Source organism: Mobula birostris, chromosome 13 (genome assembly GCF_030028105.1).
Source record: "Mobula birostris isolate sMobBir1 chromosome 13, sMobBir1.hap1, whole genome shotgun sequence".
Lineage (NCBI taxonomy): Eukaryota > Metazoa > Chordata > Chondrichthyes > Myliobatiformes > Myliobatidae > Mobula > Mobula birostris.
The window spans coordinates 74,120,274-74,144,938 of NC_092382.1; the positions used below are offsets into that span (position 1 = coordinate 74,120,274).

Sequence of the window (24,665 nt, forward strand, 5' to 3'; positions counted from 1 at the left end):
TTGTGTAGCTGGATCCTGGACTTTCTGTCAGATCGCCGGCAGGTGGTAAGAGTGGGCCCCCTCACCTCTGTCTCTCTGACCCTCAGCACACATACCCTACAGGGTTGTCTCCTTGGCCCCCTCCTTTACTCTCTGTGCACCCATGATTTGTGTCATCACCCACAGCTCCAATCTGCTAATTAAATTCCCTGACGACACTACACTGATTGGTCTCATCTCAAATAATAACGAGGCAGCCTACAGAGAAGAAATCATCACCCCGACACAGTGGTGTCAAGAAAACAACCTCTCCCTCAATGTCACAAAAACAAAGGAGCTGGTTGTGGACTCCAGGAGGAATGGAGACAGGGATCAAATTCACCATTTCCAAGTCTGTTATTGCACATTTTAATTTTGATCATGACAGAATGTACTGTATTTTATATATTGTTAATGACATAAATCATATTTATAGATTGTTACTGTCAGAGAATCGTATAATTTGTGTTCCGTGTGTTATCTGAATGTACTTGCCTGTGATGCTGCCACAAGTCAGTGTTTCTCTGTACCTGTACCTTCCCGTACTTGTGCACTTGGTAATAAATTCAACAGGACCTGAGAAATCTCAGTGAGATTTGATTAGTGATGATCATCTTGGCAGCTCGGTTGGTCGAATGTGTGAGACAGTACACTGTTAAACGCAAAACCCTGAACAGTGTTGATGATCAGAGGGATCTTAGACTCCAAGTTCATCGGTCCTGAAAGAGACTGCACAGATTGATCGGGTGGTTAAGAAGGCAAATGACGTGGTTGTCTTTATTAGTTGAAGCACTGAGTTGAAAAGTCGGGAAGTTGTGTTGCGGCTGTTGCGAGCCTGCGGTCGGACTGTGACTGTGTCTTTAAGAGCGCCGGAGTGAGGAGGCGGGACTATGACGTCAGTCACAGGCTGACGGCGCTAACTGTGGATTTAACCATAAGAGAGAGAGAGCGATCTGCAGACAGGCAGTCGGCCGGTCTGAAGAGAGAGAGAGACTGGAAAAGCTGATAGATTCAGTTTGTCGCAGCTGAGGCTTGGAACTCTTCTGTGCCAACAAGAGTGGGTTGATCATCGGTACACGGAACCACAACGAATGTGTGGCTATCACTTCATAATATCCATAAGAGTGGATTTTGGAATATCTTGGGGCACCACTTGTGTTAACCCTTGCCTGGGTATGTTGTGTGGTAACCCCTGGAAGACGGTATTCCTGTGACAAGTCACTCTCGCTGATAACTCGTATGTGGACGGATTCAACGGATAAGAACTTCGACGATGGTTATTTTGATGTAACGGCCTTTTCTGTACGTTTCACCCTGGATTACAAATATCTCTCTCCCATCATTTATTCCGTGGATTACTGAACTTTCCTACTTTACCATCTCAAGACTCTAAGCTTTGTTCCCTCAGGCTCGATAGTTTGGGAGTTATATTTACACATATATACACATAACACTGTTAACTTTATTTCATTAAGTTACTACATTATAAGTAGATACTAGTAAGGATAGTAGTTTTAACATCAAAACCAGACTCCATTGTGAACTCTATTGCTGCTGGTTCATTGCTAAAACGTTACAGTTCGTAACACAGCTTTATAAAACTAGTTAGACCACATCTGTAGTGTTTCACACAGCTCTGGTCATCCCCATTCTCGGAAGGATGTCGGGACTTTGGAGAGGGCGCAGAAGAGGTTTACCAGGACACTGCCTGGATTAGAGGGCATAAACTATAACAGGAGGTTGGACAAACTTGGGTTGTTTTTTTCCAGAGCGGCGCAGGCTGGGGTGAGACTTGATAGACGTTTATAAGATTACGAGAGGACTGGTAGAGTTGACAGATGATATATCTTCGCTGGGGTTATTAAAGTATAGAATACATCTTAGGTGAGTTGTTGGTAGCTGGAGTCCCGGTCTGGGGTGGCAGACCCCACCGGTCACGTGATCCCGTTTACCACCACCCCCCCGCCCCGTTAACCGCAGATGGGCAGCATCTGCGCGTCTGTTTCCGAGGACCCGCCCTCCGGATGATGTAACACTCACTACGCGCATGCCCACAGTGTCTTGGTGGGCTTCCTTTCCGCTCAGTGCAGAAACTGATCGTCCGCGGATTCGGGAATTGTATCCTCGCCTCCCGGGTCGGAATCACTATCTGCGGGCCAAAGATACCACTTTCCTATCGGTGAGTATAGAGACCGATCCCGAGCAGGGAGATCTGATGTTGGCCGTGAGCCCCGAACTGAGGGCCAATTACTCATTTAGTACCCGGTCATCTGGGCTCGTCAATAATGTAACGCACATAAAAGTTGCTGGTGAACGCAGCAGGCCAGGCAGCATCTCTAGGAAGAGGTGCAGTCTTGAGATGCTGCCTGGCCTGCTGCGTTCACCAGCAACTTTTATGTGTGTTGTTTGAATTTCCAGCATCTGCAGAATTCCTGTTGTTTGCGTCGTCAATAATGTGTCGACTTCACTTAATCTGCATTGAATGATCCAAACCAGGAGCCCAGGCTGTCTATTTCCGCAGAATTGAAATGGAACTTCCGCCAACAGATCATGTGAGGTTGTTTACCGCAGCTCTGCCCCGCCCTCCGCGTTGTGACGCAAGATCACGTGGTGTGTGCTTGGTGGTGATGCTTCCTCCATTACCGAGGATCTGGGAAGGCTGCGGGGGGGCGGGGAATGGTTTCTGTGATGTGCGGATCTGTATCCAATAGCCAATTGACAACAGGTGCAGGACTAGGCCATTCGGCCCTTCGAGCCAGCACCGCCATTCACTGTGATCATGGCTGATCATCCACAATCAGTATCCAGTTCCTGCCTTATCCCCACAACCTTTGATTCCACTATCTTTAAGAGCTCAATCCATCTCTTTCTTGAAAGCATCCAGAGACTTAGCCTCCACAGCCTTCTGGGGCACAGGATTCCATACATCCACCACTCTCTGGGTGAAAATGTTTTTCCTCAACTCTGTTCTAAATGGCCTACCCCTTATCCAAATTTCTCTGCCATTCCTCGCAGTCACGGGCAGAGTAGTTACCATGCAAAGTGTGAAGTGTCCAGATGGGAAACTTTCTATCTTGTGTTGATAAAAATTTGGTGAGGGTCAAAGGGCATATGCCAAAGTTCTTGTTGTTTGTTCTAATTTTGTCATTTTAGGATATTTTATGCAGTGGTATGTGCTATTCATTCAGTATCTCTGTATTGCTGGAGGACCATCAGTGATTGTCCTTGATCCCTTCTCTCACCTGGTTCCATCTGCTCATCTCTGCCCATCTTGTTCAAACTCTGTCCCGTCTCCTTACCCCCCACCCCCCACTCCTGCTTCAATGGTGTATATCAGCAACCTGGGTCAACCTCAGTCCACCCTGTATCCCACCACTTCAATGTTATATATCACCAACCTTTCTTCTAACCTTTCTGTTCATTGTGAAGTGTTCTTATGCACCTTCGGCCTCACTGAGTTATTTCCAGAATTGTTTTTTGTTAGCTGGAATGCCAGAGGGTCATCAGGTACCGGTTCTGTTGTGCATCGGTGTGGGAGTGCTAGTTATTGAACTGTGACTGGCTGACACACTGCAGCATTTTACTGGCAGCAAAGAGTACTGGGAGAATTGGTGCTTGGACTATAATCCTGTGATCAGCTTTCCAGGGATATGGAACTGTTGGTGTTTTGGTTTTGACTTTGGTTAGTACTTCTACAGATGGGGCTGGATGGTCGTCCTTCTGCAATGAAGCAGAAATTTCGAGCTGCTGGACGTTGGTTGTGGGGAAATCCCGGATTGCACTACCCAGTGTGAGATGTGGGAACGATGTGTGAGTCTGTCAGGATCGGTGAGTGGCAGATTCAGCTGTATGACTCTGTGAGGTTGAGTCCTGGGATATCACAGTTTTTGATCCAGGTAAATTGGACCCAGGGTCTGAGCTGCCCAGGCTTCTGAGGTGTTGAGCGAGTATTTCTGGTCTGGGATCAGATGTTTGTTTCTGGAGTTCCTTTGGAAGCAATGACTGCTAATCTGAGGAAAGGATGAGTGGCTTCAGTGTTACAGGAGGGAGGTAGGAATATGGTGTTGGAATAAAACTCAGCCATGGTTGAGTGTTGGGGCAGACCAGATGGATCGAATCACCTAATTCTGTACCTGTATCTTATGTCTCACCATGACAGAATGATGGCTCCTTCTTATCCCATATCGTTTTGTGACACGTGAGAGACAATAAAAGATTGCTCACTGAGATCATTATATTTACTTTCAATGTTTAAATTTCAGCGAGTTTTGTTCTTAGAAACATGAAGCAGAAATGTTTGGTTCTCAATTTTATTGTTAATGTGCTTCATTATCTTTCATGTTAAAGTCAGATCTGCAGTGAGAGATTTATTGGAAGAAAAACCCCAACTGGAAGCAAACCACGACTGAAGATGAGGGAACAGCAACAAGTGAACCAGTCCGAGGATTGAGAGCATCAACTGGAGAGGACCCACCTGACTCGGAGGTTCCAGTGATTCAGTCAGGAGAAAGTTTGGTGAGTCTCATTTACTCAAACACTGGTCCTTTAGACATTACATAGCTGTACAAAGGAAGGTAGGAAATAGTTGGAGTGAGACTGAATGTGCCCAGAAGAAGTTATGCCTCAGTCAGACCCAGTTGCAATCATTTCAGGTCTGATAATGTGCTTCCGGCAGCCCAGCCCAGCCCTTTAAAACCACTCCCATTCTGTGGAAGTGTAATCCGGATAAAGTCACTTAGAGACTGTATAAGTACAAACTCTTTATTCCAAGCACCCGGGGCTTACTCAGTTAGTCACTCAAACAGGAACAGTCTATGACTGTTCCCGCCCAATCCATTAACTGACTAACAATTCCCCTTACACCACAGGTATATCCGTCCAGATACCCCCCACATGAGATAGGCTGGAGCCAAAGTTATTTACTACATGACAGCCCCTAAAGACAAATTACAAAATAGTCATAATGGCTTATACACACAGAACAGACTGAAGCTCTCCTATCTCTATGCATGAATGCACAAGGAGATAAGCATCCTGAAATCCTAGCTAGCTACCCTGAAGAAGAAATATGGCTCAGCACATCTGTTGATCATCAGCAGTTTCTTTCAGAAAAACAGGCTGTTATTGTTTAATGAAATGTTAAGCCTCTTACATACTTTATCACTCCCTCCATTTGATCATTACATGATCAACAAAGTAGTAATTCTTTACAGAGAACACAACTGAGTACAGCACAGACTTATCAGTGGGTAAAAGCAGTGTACATCAGTAACTATAACAATCATATGTACAACTATTAGGCCATAATGCAATATCTCGCCCCACATATTACCAAACAGGCCTTCGAAGACCACCATTTCGACCCTTCGGTGAACCCGTGTAAATCCTGCCCTACTCTCTTGATGCTGTCAGTTTCCTTGGCAGTGTGCTTGGAGAGGGATGTAATTTTAGACTTATCAGGGATATAGGTGCAGCATTCTGTTTCAATAATAGCACAGGTTCTGTGAATATAATGTAATGTAATATACTGTGAATGTAATGCTTGGAGAATTTTGGTCAGTTGGCTCATAGTTATGTACAATTCCAAATGCATAACGGGAGTCTGTGTAAACGTTTGCACATTAGTCTGTTGCTGGGATACAGGCACGAGTCAGAGCAATGAGCTCAGCCTTCTGGGTGGAGGCAGCTGCTTCAAAAGAGTCCTGCACAACCATCTCACCGTCCGTCACTATCACATTGTGCTCTTTCTGAGTGGTGGTACTCATGGTTGGAAGCATCCTTGCTTGTCAATTTCTAAACGGGTTGTTGTCCCCATCTGTCCCTTGGTAGGTTTTTGTTCCCATTTCTGATCCCCAGATATAGACCACTTGCGTCCTGCTTCCCACTGAATGTAATCACCCTTAATATTAGTTCCCTTCGGGGTTGATCGGGTTCGGAAGCCGGGTCCCAATAATATGTCAAAGCTCGTCGCATTCGATTTCGGTCATTGTCAGGCCAATCCATATTATTGGTTTTAATCATGTTGGCTGACTTAGTTGGTAAGCATTGGAGCAGTAAGGCGTTAAACTGGGCGGACGGATTCCCACATTAAAGGCTTGGTCTCCTGTGAAAGTGCCTTAGCAGGCCACAAATCGCTCCCAATAGTCTGGTCCCGATTCCCCAGGCTGAGGTTTCCATTCTTGTACTTTAGTGATGTTTACGAGTTGCTGGAGAGCCCTTTCCAAAGCTTGAGTAATCTGGTCTGTCTGTTCATTCTCATTATGGTTTCCTGCCTGAAACTCCTGATAGGTTTGGTATCCCAATTCTGCCTTCCATTTCCACCCCTCATCAGCTGACAGAATCATGCAGCAGAGACCGAATAAATCTTGCGGGGTCACTTTAAGCATTTGTAGAGTACTGCGGACATACTGAGCAAACTGTGCTGGTCTTTCTTTCCTATGTGGGGCCTGATTCATGATCATTATCATTTCTTAAAGCTTCCAGGGTGCATACACAGGAATCACTGAATCACTCCTGCTCGTGGATTGGGCAGCATTTGGGTGGGAAATTGTCTTTGTGGAGCCATTAACTCTGGGGTTTTATTGGATTCTTCCCTCACTATCTCGGAATAATCCTCGTTATTCCCTTTCTGGATCTCAGGGTATAGAGTGCCTCCCCTTCCCTGATGCCGCTGTTTTACCTGAGCGGCCACCGTATCTGAGCACTGGGAGGATTGGGGTTCAGGGGCACTGGGAACACTTGGCCCCTGGTAAGGTGGGGGTAGTGGTAAGGTGGGTGCCCACTCCTCATCACGGTCACTGTCCTCAAACCGGGTCGGTATGCCAGACATGGGTTCGGGATCCCTTGTTTCCCTGTCAGTTCGAACTTTAGACTGACGTTCCTGCCCTTCTCTCCTATCATGGCCAGCCTTGGTTTGCTTACGTTGTTTTTCCTGCTCTCGTTTTCAGCGCCCATCCACAATTTACACTCCGCTTTTAGCGTCTCCCAACCTTTGGCGTTCCTTCTGTAGTGCATACCTCTATCCCTTTTTCACATGCATTATTCCTCCAACTCGCTAATAATATACTGTTCCACTTTACATCTGCCTTTTCCTTCCATTCCCATTTCAACAATTTCCACTTCTTTCCACAGTTCTTTTTCCATATCAAATTTACTGCTTGTTCTCGTGAGGTAATATCCCACCACAGTCTGCTTGGCAGTACCTATACTGGGATCCTGTTTGTGACGCCAAATGTTGAAGTTAAATCTGAGTAAAACTTGGGAGACCAGCTTCTTATCATCACCACAGTTTATTGTGCATTCTCCTGCAGGAGTTTGAGACCCAGTTGTCAAAGGGAAGGCACGTAAGCACTGCCACCATCTGACAAGTGGAATGAGTTAGTCAGGTTACAGCCATGTATTTATACATAGTAAGCCCCATACCTTACTGTTGGTAGATGTTATTTGAACTGGTACAGCCACCATGTCTGTTGGTGCAAAACTTAACTAATTAGATAAGAGAGTTCATTAAATCAAGGTTTTAGTTACAGATGGATGTACCATCCAGTCCTTATCCGTTGTTCCCTTTGCAAGGCTCTGACTTAGTTACAGACAGATGTTCATTCCTGTCCTTATCAGTGAGTCCTCCTCCCTTTACTCAAACGACGGTACAATGTATAATGTTATCAACTAATGAGGGTACAATGTATAATGTTATCATCTCTCAGTGTGTCTCTCTGCAAGCTGCAGAGAACTGGTAATGAGCCTGTCTTAGCTAACTGCTGATGACAGTTTACTTCAGTTCAACATTCCTGTTCAGTCCCAATTATTCTTTTAGCCAGAGGTTGCACAGGTTCGAAATGATTTTTTTAACATATCCTCAATTCCTCAGGAGGATTCAGGGGAAATATTTATGTCCAATACAGAAACTAGTGTTACCTGTGTGTATTGTGGTGATACAAAAGTTGCTGGAGAATTCACAAGTGGGAAGAAGTGGAGTGATATTTGGACATCTGACTTTTTAAAGTGTAATTTAGCAAGCAAACTACAGATGGACAATGTGCAAAAGCTCTGGTGAGAAAATACCTCATCACCGGTTACAGGCCTGCTGCATAGTTTGTGTGAGAGAGCAGGTGAAGTCGATCAAACACAGAGGATATCAAAGTTCCTATCGACAGTGATTTGCTAGCTGTTAAAATGAATACCTCTCTATATAAAATTCACTGTGCACATGTTGTCACTGGGTAAAAAAATGCACAGTACAAGATTTATGTATACGCTTGTCATTTAAAAATTAGAGGGGACATTGGTGGGAAGGTGGGGAAACCTCCAGTGTCCCTGATGCCCTCACCTACAAGATGTGCATCCAGCTGCAGCTTGTAACCCTGTACTTTAAGGAGTTGGAACTTGAAATGAATGAATTCCAGATCATCCAGGAGTTGGAGGGGGTGATAAATATGACATGAAGAGAGGTGAGTTGCACCCAAGGTGCAGGACACAGGAAACTGGGTGAGAGTCAGGAAGGGGAATGAGGTTAAATAGCCATTGCAGAGTACTCTTGTTGCTATCCCACACAACAACAGGTAGACCACTTTTGAAGCTTTTGGGGAGATTACCTGGCAGAAAAATTTCAAAGGGAGGGCAGCGGATTCGTTAGTTAGGGGAACAGAACGAAAGGGGACTAATACCCTAGTGGTAAGGCTTGCTAGTGCTAGTGGTGGAGGGGAGGGGTGATGTGGTTAAAATAGTTGTAGGGGGAATGGGAGCCAGAATGACAGAACAGATAGTGAGAGGGTGAATTCAATTGACTTTATTACATACATCCTTCATATACATGATGAGTAGAAATCTTTACGTTACGTCTCCGTCTAAATGTGTAATTTAGAGTCATTTATAATAAATAGTTTGTTCATAGGACATTCAATATGACATAGAAATGCAATTGTATCAGCATGAATTAATCACTCTGATGGCCTGGTGGAAGATGATGTCCCGGAGCTTGTTGGTCCTTTTGCTGTGGTACCGTTTCCTGGATGGTAGCAGCAAGAACACTTTGTGGTTGTGGTGAATTGGGTCCCCAATATCCTTCGGGCCCTTTTTACACCCCTGTCTCTGTAAATGTCCTGAATAGTGGGAAGTTCACATCTACAGATGCACTGGGTTGTCCACACCACTCTCTGCAGGGTCCTGCGATTAAGGGAAATCCAGTTCCCATACCAGGCAGTGATGCAGCCAGTCAGGATGCTCTCAACTGTATCCCTTTAGAAGGTTCTTAGGATTTGGGGCCCAATCCCAGACTTCTTCAACCATCTGATGTGAAAGAGGTGTTGCTGTGCTCTTTTCAAAACACAGCCATGTGAGATCCTCGGTGATGTTGATGCCGAGGAATTTAAAGCTGTTCACCTCTCAACCCCAGATCCATTGATGTCAATTGGGGTTAGCCTGTCTCCAGTCCTCCTGTCGTCCACAATCAGCTCCTTTGTTTTTGTGACAATGAGGGAGAGGTTGTTTTCTTGACACCAGTCAGATGTTGTTCAGACCTCAGACAGAGTCAGCAATCAAATGGCTGAGCATGGTGCGATGAATGTGCTGAGCTGAATATATCATAATGCAAGAAGCATCATAGGAAAGCCAGATGAGCTCAGGACAGGGAATTATGATATTGTAGCCATCATTGGGATTTGGTTGCACCCAACAGTCTGAGGGATTGAAAGGAACAAATTTGTAGAGAGTTCGCAGACCATGCCAAGAAACAAAAGTTGATTCAGTAAGTTATTTTAACTTTCTATATTTTGACTGGGACTCCCATATTGTAAAAGGACTAGATGGGGGTAGAGTTTGTCAAATGTGCCCTTAATCAGTTTGTAGAATTCCCGATGTTGAAGTGTGCAGTAAGCTGTTAGGAAATGATCCAGGGCTGGTGGCAGAAATTAGTGATCATAATGCCATGAAATTCAAAGCAAATATGGAAAAAGAGAGGTCTGGATCACAGGTTGAGATTCTAAATTGGATGGTATCAAAGGATCTGACAAGTGTGGTTTGGGATAGGCTGTTTTTTGGCCAAGGAATACTTTGTATTTGGGAGGACTACAGAAGTGAAATTTTGAGGATGTAGCGTTTGTATGGGCCTGCCAAATTAAAAGTTGAAAGGTAACTGGCGCAGGGAACCTTGGTTTTCAAGAGATATTGATGCCCTGGATATTTTGTTCCTCTAAATGCCTCAGACTGTTAGTCAATGCCGAAAAAACATTTAAGCTGTCTAATGCAACTACCTGCACCGGGACCATCGCCCTCCATACCCCCACCATCCAGGTACCTATCAAACTTCTTTTAAATGGTGAAACCGAGCTCATATTCACCACTTGTGCTGACATCTCATTCCACACTCTCACGACCATTTCAATAAAGAGCTTTTCCACATGTTCCCGTTAAATTTTCACCTTTCCCACTTACCCATGACCTCTGGTTGTCATTTCACCCAACTTCAGTGGAAAAAGCCTGCTTGCATTTGCCCTGTCTATACCCTCATAATTTTGTATACTTCTAACAAATCCTCAAAGCAATGTATAATTTCCTTGTTTATGTTTAGAGCCCTTTTTAGGTGTATAAGATGATGAGGGGCATTGATGGTGTGGATAGCTAGAGGTTTTTTCCCAGGGCTGAAATGGCTAACACGAGGGGGCATAGTTTAAAGGTGTTTGGAAGTAGATACCGAGGGGATGTCAGGGGTAAGTTTTTTACCCAGAGAGTGGTGGGTGCATGGGATGCACTGCCAGCTATTTGTGTGAGAGTGTTTCAATTACTGTGGGGCCAGACACCCATGCAGCTCACTGAGAACAGGGAATAATACCAATGGAGAGAGTCAAACTGAGCCAGGTCACAGACTGGAGATGACAGAAATGCCCCATTCTTATAGAGATAGGAACAGCATCAGAGAATTTGATGGTCATTCCAGATACCAGCACTGTGCTCAGTTAGAAGATGATTTCTGTCTCCAACTTGGGTTGACCTTCACCGTAACAGTGTGATGTCAGATCACACCTTGACAACTCAAGTGATCTCATCTAAAATGTTGTCCTTCACCCACTGATGGATTTTGTAAATCTTTTTACAGGTTAAACACGACAAGGAATTTGTCTATGGGAATCTTGAACACAACACGCCAGTTTTGCTGTCTCTGTCCAGATATTTACGAAGTGGAGCAAGGGATTCACTCAATCATCCTTCCTGCTCAGATGTGGGGAGGGATTCACTCAATCATCTGACCGACTGACATGCTCGTCATTTTACACGGGGGGAGCCCGTTCATCTTGCTCAGACAGTGGGAATCAATTCAGTCAGTCATTTCAACTGAAGGTACATAAGCAAGTTTGCACTGGGACAAGGCCATTCACCTCTTCTGTGTGTGAGAAGGGATTCAGTCGGTCTTCCCACCTGTGGACACACCAGTCAGATCACACTGGGCAGACTGGGCAGAGGCTGTTCATCTGCTGAATTTATGGGGAAGAATTCGCTCAGTCATCTGACCTAATGGCTCACCCGCGAGTTCACACCAGGGAGCGACCATTCACATGCTCAGACCGTGGGAAGGGATTCACTTGGTCATCTCAACTGAAGGTACATCAGCAAGTTCACACTGGAGAGAGGCTGTTCACTTGCTCAGACTGCGGGAGGGGATTCACTCGGTCATCCGACCTACTGGTACACAAGTCAGTTCACACTGGGGAGTGGCCATTCACCTGCGCAGACTGTGGGAAGGGATTCAGATCGTCATCTGAACTGAAGGTACATCGGCGAGTTCACACTGGAGAGAGGCCATTCACCTGCTCAGACTGCGGGAAAGGATTCACTCAGTCATCTCGACTTAAGGTACATCAGCGAGTTCACACTGGGGAGAGGCCATTCACCTGCTCAGACTGTGGGAAAGGATTCACTGGGTCATCTCAACTGAAGGTACATCAGCGAGTTCACACTGGAGAGAGGCCGTTCACCTGCTCAGACTGCGGGAAGGGATTCACTCAGTCATCTCATCTGAAGGTACATCAGCGAATTCACACTGGGGAGTGGCTGTTCACCTGCTCAGACTGTGGGAAGGGATTCACTTGCTCATCCCAACTGAAGGTACATCAGCGAGTTCACACTGGGGAAAGGCCATTCACCTGCTTAGTGTGTGGGAAGGGATTCATTCTGTCATCTTACCTACTGACACACCAGTCAGTTCACACTGGAGAGAGGCCATTCACCTGCTCAGACTGTGGGAAGGGATTCACTAAGTCATCTAATCTGAAGGATCATCAGAGAGTTCACACTGGAGAGAGGCCATTCACCTGCTCAGACTGTGGGAAGAGATTCATTCAGTCATCTAAACTGAAGGTACATCAGAGAGTTCACACTGGAGAGAGGCCGTTCACCTGCTCAGTTTGTGGGAAAGGATTCACTCAGTCATCTGGGCTACAAACACACCAGTCAGTTCACACTAGGGTGTGGCCATTAACCTGCTCAGACTGTGGGAAAGGATTCACTTTGTCATCTCAATTTAAGGTACATCAGCAAGTCCACAATGGGGACAGTCCGTTTACCTCCTCAGACTGTGGGAATGGATTCACTCAGTCATGTAATCTGAAGGAACCTCAGTGAGTTCACTCTGGGGAAAGGCTGTTCTCCTGCTCAGACTGTGGGAAGGGATTGACTCAGTCATCGAACTTTGTAATACAATACCAGGGTCACACTGGGAGAAATTTTCAATAAGCTGCATGCTGCATATTTATCCATCACCATTGCTGAATACAATTTCGAGAGTGATTGTCGGCGCTGAACTCTGCAATTATTGCTGCTGCTCACCACACCCAGTTCTGCACCCTGGTCACTGGGCACGGGAGGAGTTTCTCCTGCAGCCTATTCACCTTTAAATGGACTGGAGTTTAATATTCTGGATAAGAGACCAATAAATCAGTCCTATTTTAAACACTATCTATGGTACTTAGTGAATTTATAACACATTTAGTGTACAGTAGAGCGTCAACTCAGGCCGGCTGGACCCTGCCATGTATTCAGTTCCAAAACAGTCCTCTGTTTAAACCCTCCCCTGTTGTTCATCTCTCGCTCTCCCTGTGGGATAGGTTCCAGTCACCACGCTGTGGGTGAAGAGGTTTCCCTTGAACTTCCTGCAGACTGAAGAAGTCGAGGAGAAGGGAATCATCAGCGGGGCGTGGTAACGAATGACAGAGTAGCAACATTTGGAAGCTGATTGATGGAGAAAATCTTTCGGATGTCTGACTGATGACACAAACACCACAAACTGTGGTGAGGTGCTCCACTGGTCGAGGAACATGTGTGTGTTGGGGAAGGTTTTATCTATTGACTGTTGTGATTTTATTTTTCATGTGTGTTATTTCTCTTCCTCCTTCTATCCAAGGTAGTGTTAATCTAAGTGGGTTTGAGTGTAAATAGACTTTTCTAAACTTTTCTAAAGTTCTTATTTATCTTTGTAAATTTTACTGATTGAAATGGGACAAAGATATTTTTATATAAAAAAAATCAATGTTGGTATTGATGAAAGTGTTTATTGCCTTCGTTGTATTTGTTAACTATTGAGCTCTGTTTGGCAGGGTTTTTTTTTAAGCCTTGAACTAAATTTTGTCAAAGGTTTTCACAATTTCGACCTACTTTCTATTTTCTTTGTTTGTTGATATTCCAGATACGTGGGTATCAAGAGTCCCGATGAAGGGTCTTGGCCTGAAATGTTAATTCCCATCCATAGATGCTGCCTGACATGCTGAGCTCCTCCAGCACTTTGTGTGTAGTTCTCTAGATTTCTAGCATCTGCAGGTCCTCTCGTTTCCCAGATACTTACATGCTTCTTGAAAGAACAAGCCAAGAACAAGCTGGTAGTGGTGTTGTGTGGATCTGTTGGTAAAATATTAAATGAAATTGTGGAAAGACGTGGCATAGGGTTGGAATGTGCAGCATCTGTGGGTAGAATTAAGGAACAGCAAATGTAAAAAAAAATCCCTCATGGGAATTGTATAGAGACCTCCAAACAGTAGTAAGTATGTGGGCCACAAATTACAATGGGAGATAGAAAGTGCGTGACAAAAGGGCAATGTTACAATAGTCATGGGGGATTGTCATGCAGGTGACTAGGAGAATTAGGACGGTGTTGGTCTCAAGAGCAGGAGTTCCTAGAATGCCTACAAGATGCTTTTTTAGAGCTGTTGGTGGTTGAGTCCACTTGGGGATCAGCTATTCTGGATTGGGTGTTTTAATGAAGCGGAATTAATTAGGTCACTTAAGTTCAAAGAACCCTTAGGGGCAAGTGATCTTAATATGATCAAATTCACCCTGACATTAGAGAAGGAGAAGCTAAAGTCCGATGTGGAATAAAGAGAATTACAGAGGCATGAGAGAAAAAATGGTCAAAATTGATTTGAAAAGGGATGAAAACAGAGCAGCAATGGCAGGAATTTCTGGAAGCAATTCGGAAGGCACAGGATCTATACAGTGGCATGCAAAAGACACATCACAAAGAGGAAGTAGTATTCCAAAGGTAAGGTGACAAAACCGTGGCTGATAAGGGAAATCAAAGACAACATAAAAACCAGAGAGGGCATAGAGCAAAAATTACTCAGAAGTTAGAGGATTGGGAAGCTTTTAAAAACAAACAGAATGCAACTAAAATAATTAAGAAGGAAAAGATGGAATACATAGGTGAGTTAGCCAGTAATATTAAAGAGGATACCAAATTTTTCTTCAGGTAGATATAGTGTAAAAGAGAGGTGGAAGTGGATATCGGACCACTGAAAAATGATGCTGGAGAGGTAGTAATGGGGTGGGGGTGCAAGGTGATGGCAGATAAACTGAATAAGTATTGTACATCACTCTTGTCTGTCGAAGACACTGGCAGGAATATGGAAGTCCCAGATGTCAGTGGTCAGAATGTGTAAAGTTACGTTACTCAGGAGAAGGTTCTGGGAAACAGAAGGTCTGAAGGTAAATAGATCACCTGGACCAGATGGTGAACACGGCAGAGATCTGAAAGAGGTGGCTGAAGAGATGTGGAGGCAATAGCAATCATGTTTCGAGAATCGTTAAGGAAATTATATCCTGATAAGTTTTTTTCCTTCACTACTCCCCCTCTCCCAGTTTCACTGATCACCTTCCACTTCTTCCACCCCTCTCACCCCCACACTCTCTTCATCTGAGGTCTCGGCTTTTATCCCCCAGTCCTGGTGAAGGGTCTCGGCCCGAAACATCGACTGTTTACTCTGTCCCATATGTGCTGCCTGGCCTTCTAGGTTCCTCCAGCATTTTGTGTATGTGTTGCTTGGATTCCCAGCATCCACAGATTTTCTTCTGTTTCTGATAAAAACAAAAGCGGGGTCATATAATACAGCAAGAAAATGGTGGGAAGTTAGAGGATTGGAAAGCTTTTACATAACCAACAGGAGACAACTGAAAAAAAAACACAGGAGAGACAAGATGAAAAATGAAGGTAAGTGAGCCAATGATATCAAGTTGTTCAGATATATAAAGAGTAAAAGAGAGGCAAGAGTTGATATTGTACCGCTGGAAGATGATGCTGCTGAGTCAGTAATAGTTAAGAAATAGCGGCTGAGTGTAATAAGTATTCTGTGTCAATCTTCACTGTGTAAGACACTAGCATTATAAGACCATAAGACATAGGAGCAGAATTAGGCCATTCAGCCCCATCGAGTCTGCTCCGCTGTTCTATCATGGCTGATCCTGGTTCTCACTCAGCCCCATGCACCTGTCTCCTCGACATCTCCTGTAATGCCCTGACTGATCAGCAAACTACTAGCTTCTGCCTTAAATGTACCCACAGACTTGGCCCCCACTGCCGTCTGTGTCAGAGAATTCCACAGATTCACTGCTCTCTGACTAAATAAAATTCTCCTTAACTACTCTAAAAGGTGGCTCCTCAGTTTCGAGGCTGTGCCCTCTATTATGGCTACACCCACCATACAAAAAGTCCTTTCCTCATCCACCCTATCCAGACCTTCCCACATTCTGTGGGTTTCAGTGAGATTTACCCCCCATCATCTGCATTTATTAAACATGTGTCAGTGCAGGAGTACAGGCCCAAGGCTGGGAAATGCTCCTCATATCTTAACCCCTTCATTCCCAGAATCATCTTCTTCAGTATCCACTGGACTCTCTCCAATGACAACACACCTTTTCTGAGATATGGGTGCCAGATACTCTTAAGTGCAGCCTAAGTAGTGTCTGGTAAAGTACCAGCATTATCTCCTTGCTTATATGTTCTACTTCACTTTCAATAAATGCCAGCATTGCATTTACCTTCTTTACCACAGACTCCACCTGTAAATTAACCTTCTGGGAGTCTTGCCCGACGTCTCCTATTTCCTTCTGTACTTCTGTTGTTTGAACCTTCTCCCCAATCAGATAATAGTTCACTATTGTTCTTTTTGCCAAAATGCATTATCCAATATTGTATTTCATCTGCCACCTTTTTGCCTGTTCTTCAAATTTGTCTGTGTCCTCCTGCAATCACATTGCTTCCTCAGCACTACCGACGCCTCCACCTATCTCTGTATCATCTGCAAACCTTGCCACAAAGCCATCAATTCCATTATCCAAATGATTGACAAACAATGTGAAAAGTAGCGGACTGAATACTGACCCCTGAAGACCACTAGTCACTGTTAGCCAAACAGAAAAGGCTCCTTTTATTCCCACTCTTGGCTGTCAGCCATTCCTCTATCCATGCCAGTATTTCTTCTGATTTTTATCCTGTCAAGCAGTCTCATGTGTGACACCTTATCAGATGCCTTCTGAACATCCAAGTAAATGATATACACTGTCTCTCATTTGTCCACCCTGCTTATCACTTCCTCAAAGAACTTTAACAGATTTGTCTGGCAAGATTTCCCTGTATAAAAGCTATGCTGGCTTTGACTTATTTTATCATTAGTCTCCTAGTAGCCCAAAACCTCATCTGTTATAATAGACTCCAACACTTTCCCAGCCAGAGGTTAGTCTAACTGGACTATAATTTGCTTTCTTTTGCCTTCCTCCCTTCTCAAAGAGTGGATTGACATTTGCAATCTTCCTGTCCTCTGGGACCATGCCAGGATCAAGTGATTCTTAGCAGGTCATGACCAATGCATCTGTTATCTCTTCAGCAACCTCTCTCAGGACTCTGGGATGTAGTCCATCTGGTCCAGGTGACTTATCCACTTTAAGAACCTGAGTTTGCCTAGCACGTTTTCCTTTGTAATAGCAATGGCACTCACTCCTGCTCCCTGACACTCACGGATCTCTGGCACACTGCTGGAGTCTTCCACAGAGAAGATGGATGTAAGGTACCTATCAAGTTCATCTACCATCTCTTCCCCATTTCTATCTCATGAGCATCATTTTCCAGTGGCCCAATATAAACTCTCACCTCCCTTTCACAATTTTATAATGGTTTATATTATTGTCTAGTTTGCTCTCATATTTCATCTTTCCCCTTCAAATAGCTTTTTGTTTAGTTGCTTGTTGTTGGATTTTAAAAGCTACCCAATTATCTAACTTCCGAATCACTTTTTCTACCTTATATGCACTTTCCTTGGCTTTTTTTTACAGTCCTTATCTTCCTTTTTCAGCCACGGTAGCCTAGCCCCGCTGTTTGAGAACTACTTCTGCGGGACATATCTGTTCGGTACATTATGAACTATTCCCAGAAACGTCAGCCATTTCTGCTCTGGCGTCATCCCCACCAGTATCCTTCTCCAATCCACCTGGAGAATCACCTCTCTCATGCCTGTGTAATTCCCTTTGTTCCATTGCGATACTACGCATGTGACCTATGCTTCTCCCTCACAAATTGCAGTAGGAATTCAATCATATTATAATCACTGCCTTCTAATGGTTCCTTCACATTAACTTCCCTAATAAGATCTGGGTCATTACACGACACCCAATCTAAGATAACAGTTCCCCGAGTAGGCTCAACCATCAGCTGCTCTAAAAACCCATTTCATAAGCACTCAATACATTCCCTCTCTTGCAATCTCACACAAATCTGACTTTCCCAATCCTCCTGCAGATTGAAGTCAATTGTATCATTAAATTTAATACATAAATGCCTAACATTCAGGAGTATCTGGGGCAGAAGTGAGGATACTTGCTTTTACCAAGGACAGAAGGTGTTTTGGAATCTGAAAGGCCTGAAGGTAGATAAGACTCCTGGACCAGAACGTGAACACCCCAGGGTTCAGAAAGAGGTAGCTGAAGAGATTATGAAGGCATTAGAGTCATAGAACACCACAACACAGGAAAATGCCATTCAGCCAATCTAGTCTGTGCCAAAGCTGCCGAGTTTCAACAACTTCCATCTGGACCATGGCCCTCCATATCCTTCTCATCCATGGCCCAAAGCAAACTTCTCTTAAAGGTTGAAATCGACCCTACCATTTGCTCTGGCAGCTCGTTGCACACACTCCCCGCCTCTGAACAAATAATTTCCCCCTTAGTTTTCTCTTAAAGTAATGAGTAATTATCTATACGAATTACTAGATTTTGGAACAGTTCTGGCAGACCAGAAAGTTGCAAATGTCACTCCACTCATTAAGAAGAGCGGGAGGAAGAAGAAAGAAAATTATAGGTCTGTTAGTCTGATCTCAGTGGTCAGGAATATGTTTGAGTGTATTAAGTGTGAAATTTTTGGGCACTGTAATTGGGGACGAATGATGATGACAGTTATATACAGGACAAGGTCAGCAAGATTCCTTTAGAGGAAATCATGTCTGACAAATCTCTTGGAATACTTTGAGGAAATAACAGGCAAGATAGATAAAGCAGAGACGGCGCATGTTGGTTGCTCAGACTTTCAGATGATCTTTAACAAGGTACCCCATGCAAGGCTTATTGAGAAAGTAAGGAGGCAGGGGATCCAACAGGACATTGCTTTGTGGATTCAGAACTAGCTTGCCCACAGAAGACAAAGAGTGGTTGTAGATGGGTCATATTCTGCATGGAGGTTGATGACCAGTGGTGTGACTCAGGGATCTGTTCTGGGACCCCAAATCTTCGGGATTTTTATAAATGACCTGGATGAGCAAGTGGAGGGATGAGTTAGTAAATTTACTGATAACACAAAGGTTGGGGGTGTTGTGGATAGTGTGGAGGACTGTCAGAGGTTAAAGCTGGATATTGATAGGATGCAAAACTGGGCTGAGAAGTGGTAAATGGAGTTCAACACAAATAAATGTGAGATAGTTCATTTTGTTAGGCCAAATATGATGGCAGAATATAGTATTAATGGTAAGACTCTTGGCAATGTGGAGGATCACAGGGATCTTGACGCCGAGTCCATAGGACACTCAAAGCTGCTATGCACATTGACTCTGTGGTAAAGAAGACGTACAGTGCATTGGCCTTCTGTGGGATTGAATTTAGGAGCCGAAAGGTAATGTTGGAGGTTTATAGGATCCTGAATAGACCCCACTTGGAGTTCTGTGCTCAGTTCTGGTCACCTCACTACAGGAATGATGTGGAAACCATAGAAAGGGTGCAAGGATGTTGCCTGGATTGGGGAGCATGCCTAATGGGAATAGGTTGAGTGACCTCTGCCTTTTCACCTTGGAGCGACAGAGGATGAGAAGTGACCTGATAGAGGTGTATAAAATGAGAAGCATTGATCGTGTGGAGAGACAGAGGCTTTTCCGAGGGCTGAAATGGCTGTCTCAAGAGGACACAGGTTTAAGCTGGAGGATGAGAGGTGACCTGATAGGGGTGTACAAGATGATGAGAGGCATTGATCTTGTAGATTGTCAGAGGCTTTTCCGAGTGCTGAAATGGCTGCCACAAGAGGACACAGGTTTAAGGTGCTAGGGAGTAGGTACAGAGGAGATTGTCAGGGGTAAGTTTTTTACACAGAGACTGGTGAGTGCATGGAATGGGCTGCCAGCAACGGTGGTGGAGACGGATACAATGGGGTCTTTTAAGAGACTCCTAGGCATGGAGTTTAGAAAAATAGAGGGTAGCCCCAGGTGATTTCTAAAATAAGGACATGTTCGGCACAGCGTTGCGGGCAAACGGGCTTCTATTCTGCTATAGTTTTTCTATGTTTCTAATTTCTATACATATTTCTCTGTCCTCACTGACAGGAACACTGAAACAGCAGGATGTGCCCATTCAGCCCCTCTAACCATCAACAAGATGACGACGTCTCTCCCATCTCAGCCATGTGTTTCTGTCCGATCCTCATTTCCTCGATCCCTTCAGTCTCCTCACATCTGCCGGTCTCTGTTTTATGTGAGGACGATCATTGAGTCTTCACCGCCCTCTGTGGTGGGGATTTACAGACACTCACCACCCTCGGAGTGGAGAAATTTCCCCTCATCTCAGTCCCAGACAGTCCACCCCCTTTTTCAGAGACTGGGATCCCTGGTTCAGCCGGTAATGATGTTGTGCATTTTAATGTGTTCACCTCTCAGTCCTCGATTCTCGAAATGAAAGGGTTATCACATTTGATCTTTCTTCATATGATGACCCACCACTCCAGGGATCAGTCTGGTGAATCTTCATTGCACTCTCTATAACAAATACTCTCTAACCTCTTTGTTAATCCTCTATGGAATTAATTTCCATCTTCTGCAGCCCCGTGTTGCCCCAACCACTCACCTCCCACCCCTGTCACTATTTCCACCTTCCCACCTCCCCCTCACCTGGACCCACCTCTCACTCCCCAGCTCTTGCCCCATCCCCACCCCTCACCTCTTTTCTCGGACTATTTCCCGTCCACTCTCAGTCCAGAGGGAGGGTCTCGGCCCGAAATGTTGACGGTCCATTTCCCTCCACAGATGCTGCCCGACCCACTGAGTTCCTCCGGCAGTTTGTTCTTTGGTCTGTATAACCCGTGTTAGTGTGGGGAGCGGGATTTTACACCATATTCCCGGTACAGTCTCAACAAAACACAAATAATTGTCACTTTGCCCGGACCATTGGCCCCGCTTGCAGGGCAACAGTCTGCCGGTGTTTGCCCCCAATGTGGTGAATCGCCACCACCGTGGGCTCAGACATTTCCACAGATGAGCCCCTCCTGTCCCCACCGGGACAAACATCCTGTCCGCCCCCTCTCTCACCGTCTTCATCCTCTCCCTCCCCGGGGAACCGGCATCAAACCGACGGGCCGAGCGGTCTCCTCCTACCTCTCAGCGATACATCAGACTCCGGCCGCAGGAGACGCTTCACAAACGCCCCAACTTCCCTCGGAGGGAAATGGAAATAAATCAGAAAGCGGACATTTACTTTGGGATTTGTTCCGCTTTAACGGAGTAACGCCCTCTCGGCTGGTCGGCCACCACTATTGGGTGTAACCAGTGATTGACATCGCTTCACACCAATGGGAATAGCGCAGCTCTGCAATCAATTCAATTCCTCTGTTGACTGTTCGGGTGGTGGGCGTGCCTCGCGCTCAGTAGCACAGCCGTTAAACCGAAAAAGCTCGAGCACAGCAGCGCGTGTGTGACGTAAGGCACCGTGCTCGTGACAGCAGATGCAGATACGGGGAGACCATGGGTGACGTCAGACGCGTGGGGGGGCGCTGTGTGACGTCACGTGAGGGGGAGGGCTTCAATTTTAAAACACCTTTTGTTGGGTCTGATCTGGAACAACAAAATTAAATTCGGGTTTCATCGGGAGCGGATCCGGTGTTGTGAGATGTGTCCGGCTGTGTCGTGTTGTTGGTGGAGTGGGCAGCGGGGTGTTTGTCTCCGGGCTCTCCTCAGCCCCGGTTTTCACTTTGCGACCGAGCCCGGGCCGTGGATCAATTCCTTGTGGTTCTGCAGGGGGTTTGGGGCGAAGGGACAGTCTGTCTGTCTGTCTGTCTGTCTGTGTGGGTCGGGGTTATGAGTGGGTGTGGGTGTGGGTCCCGGGACAAATTAACTTGTAAACACCGGACCATCTGGTGAATTGGATCAGACAGCTTCGCTCGCCTGTCCTTTCAGGAAACAACAATTCTCTCTTCATATTAATGACTGTCTAAACTTGCTGTGAACAAGATTATGTGTTACAAGATTGTGAGTTACAGAGTCTAGGACAGCTGTCACCGTCATGGGCTGCGAGTGCAGACAGGGATTGGGGTGACTGAGCTGTGCATCAGAGAAGGACACGGGTTTGTACAGCCTCCTGTGGGGTAGAAATGTCCACACGGTGAATTCGGATCTGCTGGCACATCGGGAGTCTGAAAGGGAAAGGGAATAGGGAAGGGACTGAGCAGAGAGTTTTAACAGGGGAACCTGTTCAGGGGTGGAGGGGTACAGGAGCTGTCTGATAGATCGTTTTAATTGTTTTTTTATAATCTGACAGATGGTGACTGAGGAAGAAGCTTGTTGACGGAGGATACCCGGAGGCGAGCAGCTCAGACACGGAATCAGGAATTGAATTGAATTGACTTTATTTCTCACATCCATCAGGAGTAAAAATCTTTACGTTACGTCTCCATCTAAATGTGCAACGTGCAATCATAGTAATTTATATTAGTTTATAATAAATAAAACAGACAATGTAATATAGAGCACACTCAAGTCAGCGTGAGTTCATCAGTCTGACGGCCTGGTGGAAGAAGCTGTCCCGGAGCCTGTTGGTCCTGGCTTTTATGTTGCGGTACCGCTTCCCGGATGGTATCAGGAGAGAGACAGTGATGTGATTTCCTGTGTCACGGGTACAGACATTCATCTCAAGTGAGGAGTTTGTGTGGAGATGCAGCTTTCCTGGAGGTGGAGGAAAGAGGACACACCAACAGGTGGAACCAGTTGTGGGAAGACATGGTTTGTCAGGTCTGACGAACAGCTGAATGTACCATAACCTTCAGACTGAATCAGAAAACCATACTGAGGGTATTTGAAATGTCAGAAGCAGGGGAGATGTGACCACATGTGCAGAGGGCAGGGGTTGTGTCTCCATCAGACCCTCAGTGAGATGGTTCAAGTTACAATGTGCAGGGATGAAAGCACAGTGTTTGGGGCCGGATTTAATCACTGATTCTGACACAGTGAGAGGGTTAGTTTTGCTGTAAGGAAGCAACATTAATGGAAGACGACACAGGGACTTCATCAATTGCCAGTTGTTTAGCAGAAGTGACCAATTTGTACGTTACCTTGACAGAAACAGATATTCACAGTGGTGACAAAGGGGTTCAGTCTGGTTTATTTCAGGTTGGAGAGGGGTGTGGAGTTTTGAAATCAATGCTTTGCGGTGCCACCATCGTTAATTTGTCATGTCCGGAGTGGTGGATCACACAGCACGGAAACAGACCTTTGGCCGGCCATACCTGTTCTGACCATCCACTCACTGTCCACACTGGTCCCATTTATCAGCACTCGGTTCATAGCTGACTGTATCTCGGCAGTTTCAATGCTCATCCACTTCGTAATGTTGTGAAGGGACCTGCCTTCACCACTACCTCGGACAGTGTGTTCCAGATTTCAGCTACCCTCGGAGTGAAAAATCTCTTCCTCAGATCCCTGTAAACCTCTTCGTCCTCTGTTTAAATCTGTGCCCTCTGATCAGTGACACCTCTGTCCCAGGATCGTGGCCGACATGGGCATCAGTGAGGCCTTTGACAAGGTTCAGCATGGTAAGTTGCTGTGGAAAGTTAGATCACATGGGATCCAGGGAGAGCTGGCTAACTGGATGCACAGTTGTCTTGATGGTAGGAAGCAGCGAGTGATGGTGGGAGGATGCTTATTTGACTCAAGGCCCGGCCCGGTAGGGTTCCCCAAGGTTACAACCATTGCTCTCGTTATTTATTGACATTTAATTATATTTGCAGTTACACAGTTTGTTGAATTATATGCAAACAACAGGAATTCTGCAGATGCTGGAAATTCAAGCAACACACATCAAAGTTGCTGGTGAACGCAGCAGGCCAGGCAGCATCTCTAGGAAGAGGTGCAGTCAACGTTTCAGGCCGAGACCCTTCGTCAGGACTAACTGAAGGAAGAGTGAGTAAGGGATTTGAAAGTTGGAGGGGGAGGGGGAGATCCAAAATTATAGAAGACAGGAGGGGGAGGGATGGAGCCAAGAGCTGGACAGGTGATAGGCAAAAGGGGATACGAGAGGATCATGGGACTGGAGGTCCAGGAAGAAAGACGGGGGGGGGGGTGTCCCCGAGGATGGGCAAGAGGTATATTCAGAGGGACAGAGGGAGAAAAAGGAGAGTGAGAGAAAGAATGTGTGTATATAAATAAGTAACAGATGGGGTACAAGGGGGAGGTGGGGCATTTGTGGAAGTTAGAGAAGTCGATGTTCATGCCATCAGGTTAGAGGCTACCCAGACAGAATATAAGTTGTTGTTCCTCCAACCTGAGTGTGGCTTCATCTTTACAGTAGAGGAGGCCGTGGATAGACATGTCAGAATGGGAATGAGATGTGGAATTAAAAGGTGTGGCCACTGGGAGATCCTGCTTTCTCTGGCGGACAGAGCGTAGATGTTCAGCAAAGCGGTCTCCCAGTCTGCGTTGGGTCTCGCCAATATATAAAAGGCCACATCGGGAGCACCGGACGCAGTATATCACCCCAGTCGACTCACAGGTGAAGTGTTGCCTCACCTGGAAGGACTGTTTGGGGCCCTGAACTCCCTTCCGCCACTATCAACTCTGCTCTTAAACGCATCTCCCCCATTTCACGTACATCTGCTC

At 45.6% G+C, this 24,665-nt stretch overlaps 1 protein-coding gene and 1 pseudogene across 4 annotated transcripts; one reads left to right on the plus strand and one right to left on the minus strand.

Annotated features, from left to right (window-relative positions):
- Positions 1–24,665, minus strand: part of LOC140206983 (uncharacterized) — a 291,411-nt pseudogene that overhangs the window by 251,239 nt on the left and 15,507 nt on the right.
- LOC140206990 (uncharacterized) lies at positions 991–13,534 on the plus strand. Of its 4 annotated transcripts, none has more exons than XM_072275309.1 (3): positions 991–2,197; positions 4,370–4,533; positions 11,111–13,534. In XM_072275309.1, the coding sequence occupies exon 3, from the start codon at positions 11,527–11,529 to the stop codon at positions 12,631–12,633; it is 1,107 nt and encodes a 368-aa protein (XP_072131410.1). In that variant the 5' UTR covers positions 991–2,197; positions 4,370–4,533; positions 11,111–11,526; the 3' UTR covers positions 12,634–13,534. The 4 variants fall into 4 exon arrangements, with proteins under 4 accessions (XP_072131410.1, XP_072131408.1, XP_072131409.1 ...); XM_072275307.1 differs by having other exon boundaries at positions 1,948–2,197; positions 4,366–4,533; XM_072275308.1 differs by lacking the exon at positions 991–2,197 and adding an exon at positions 3,154–3,846 and having other exon boundaries at positions 4,366–4,533.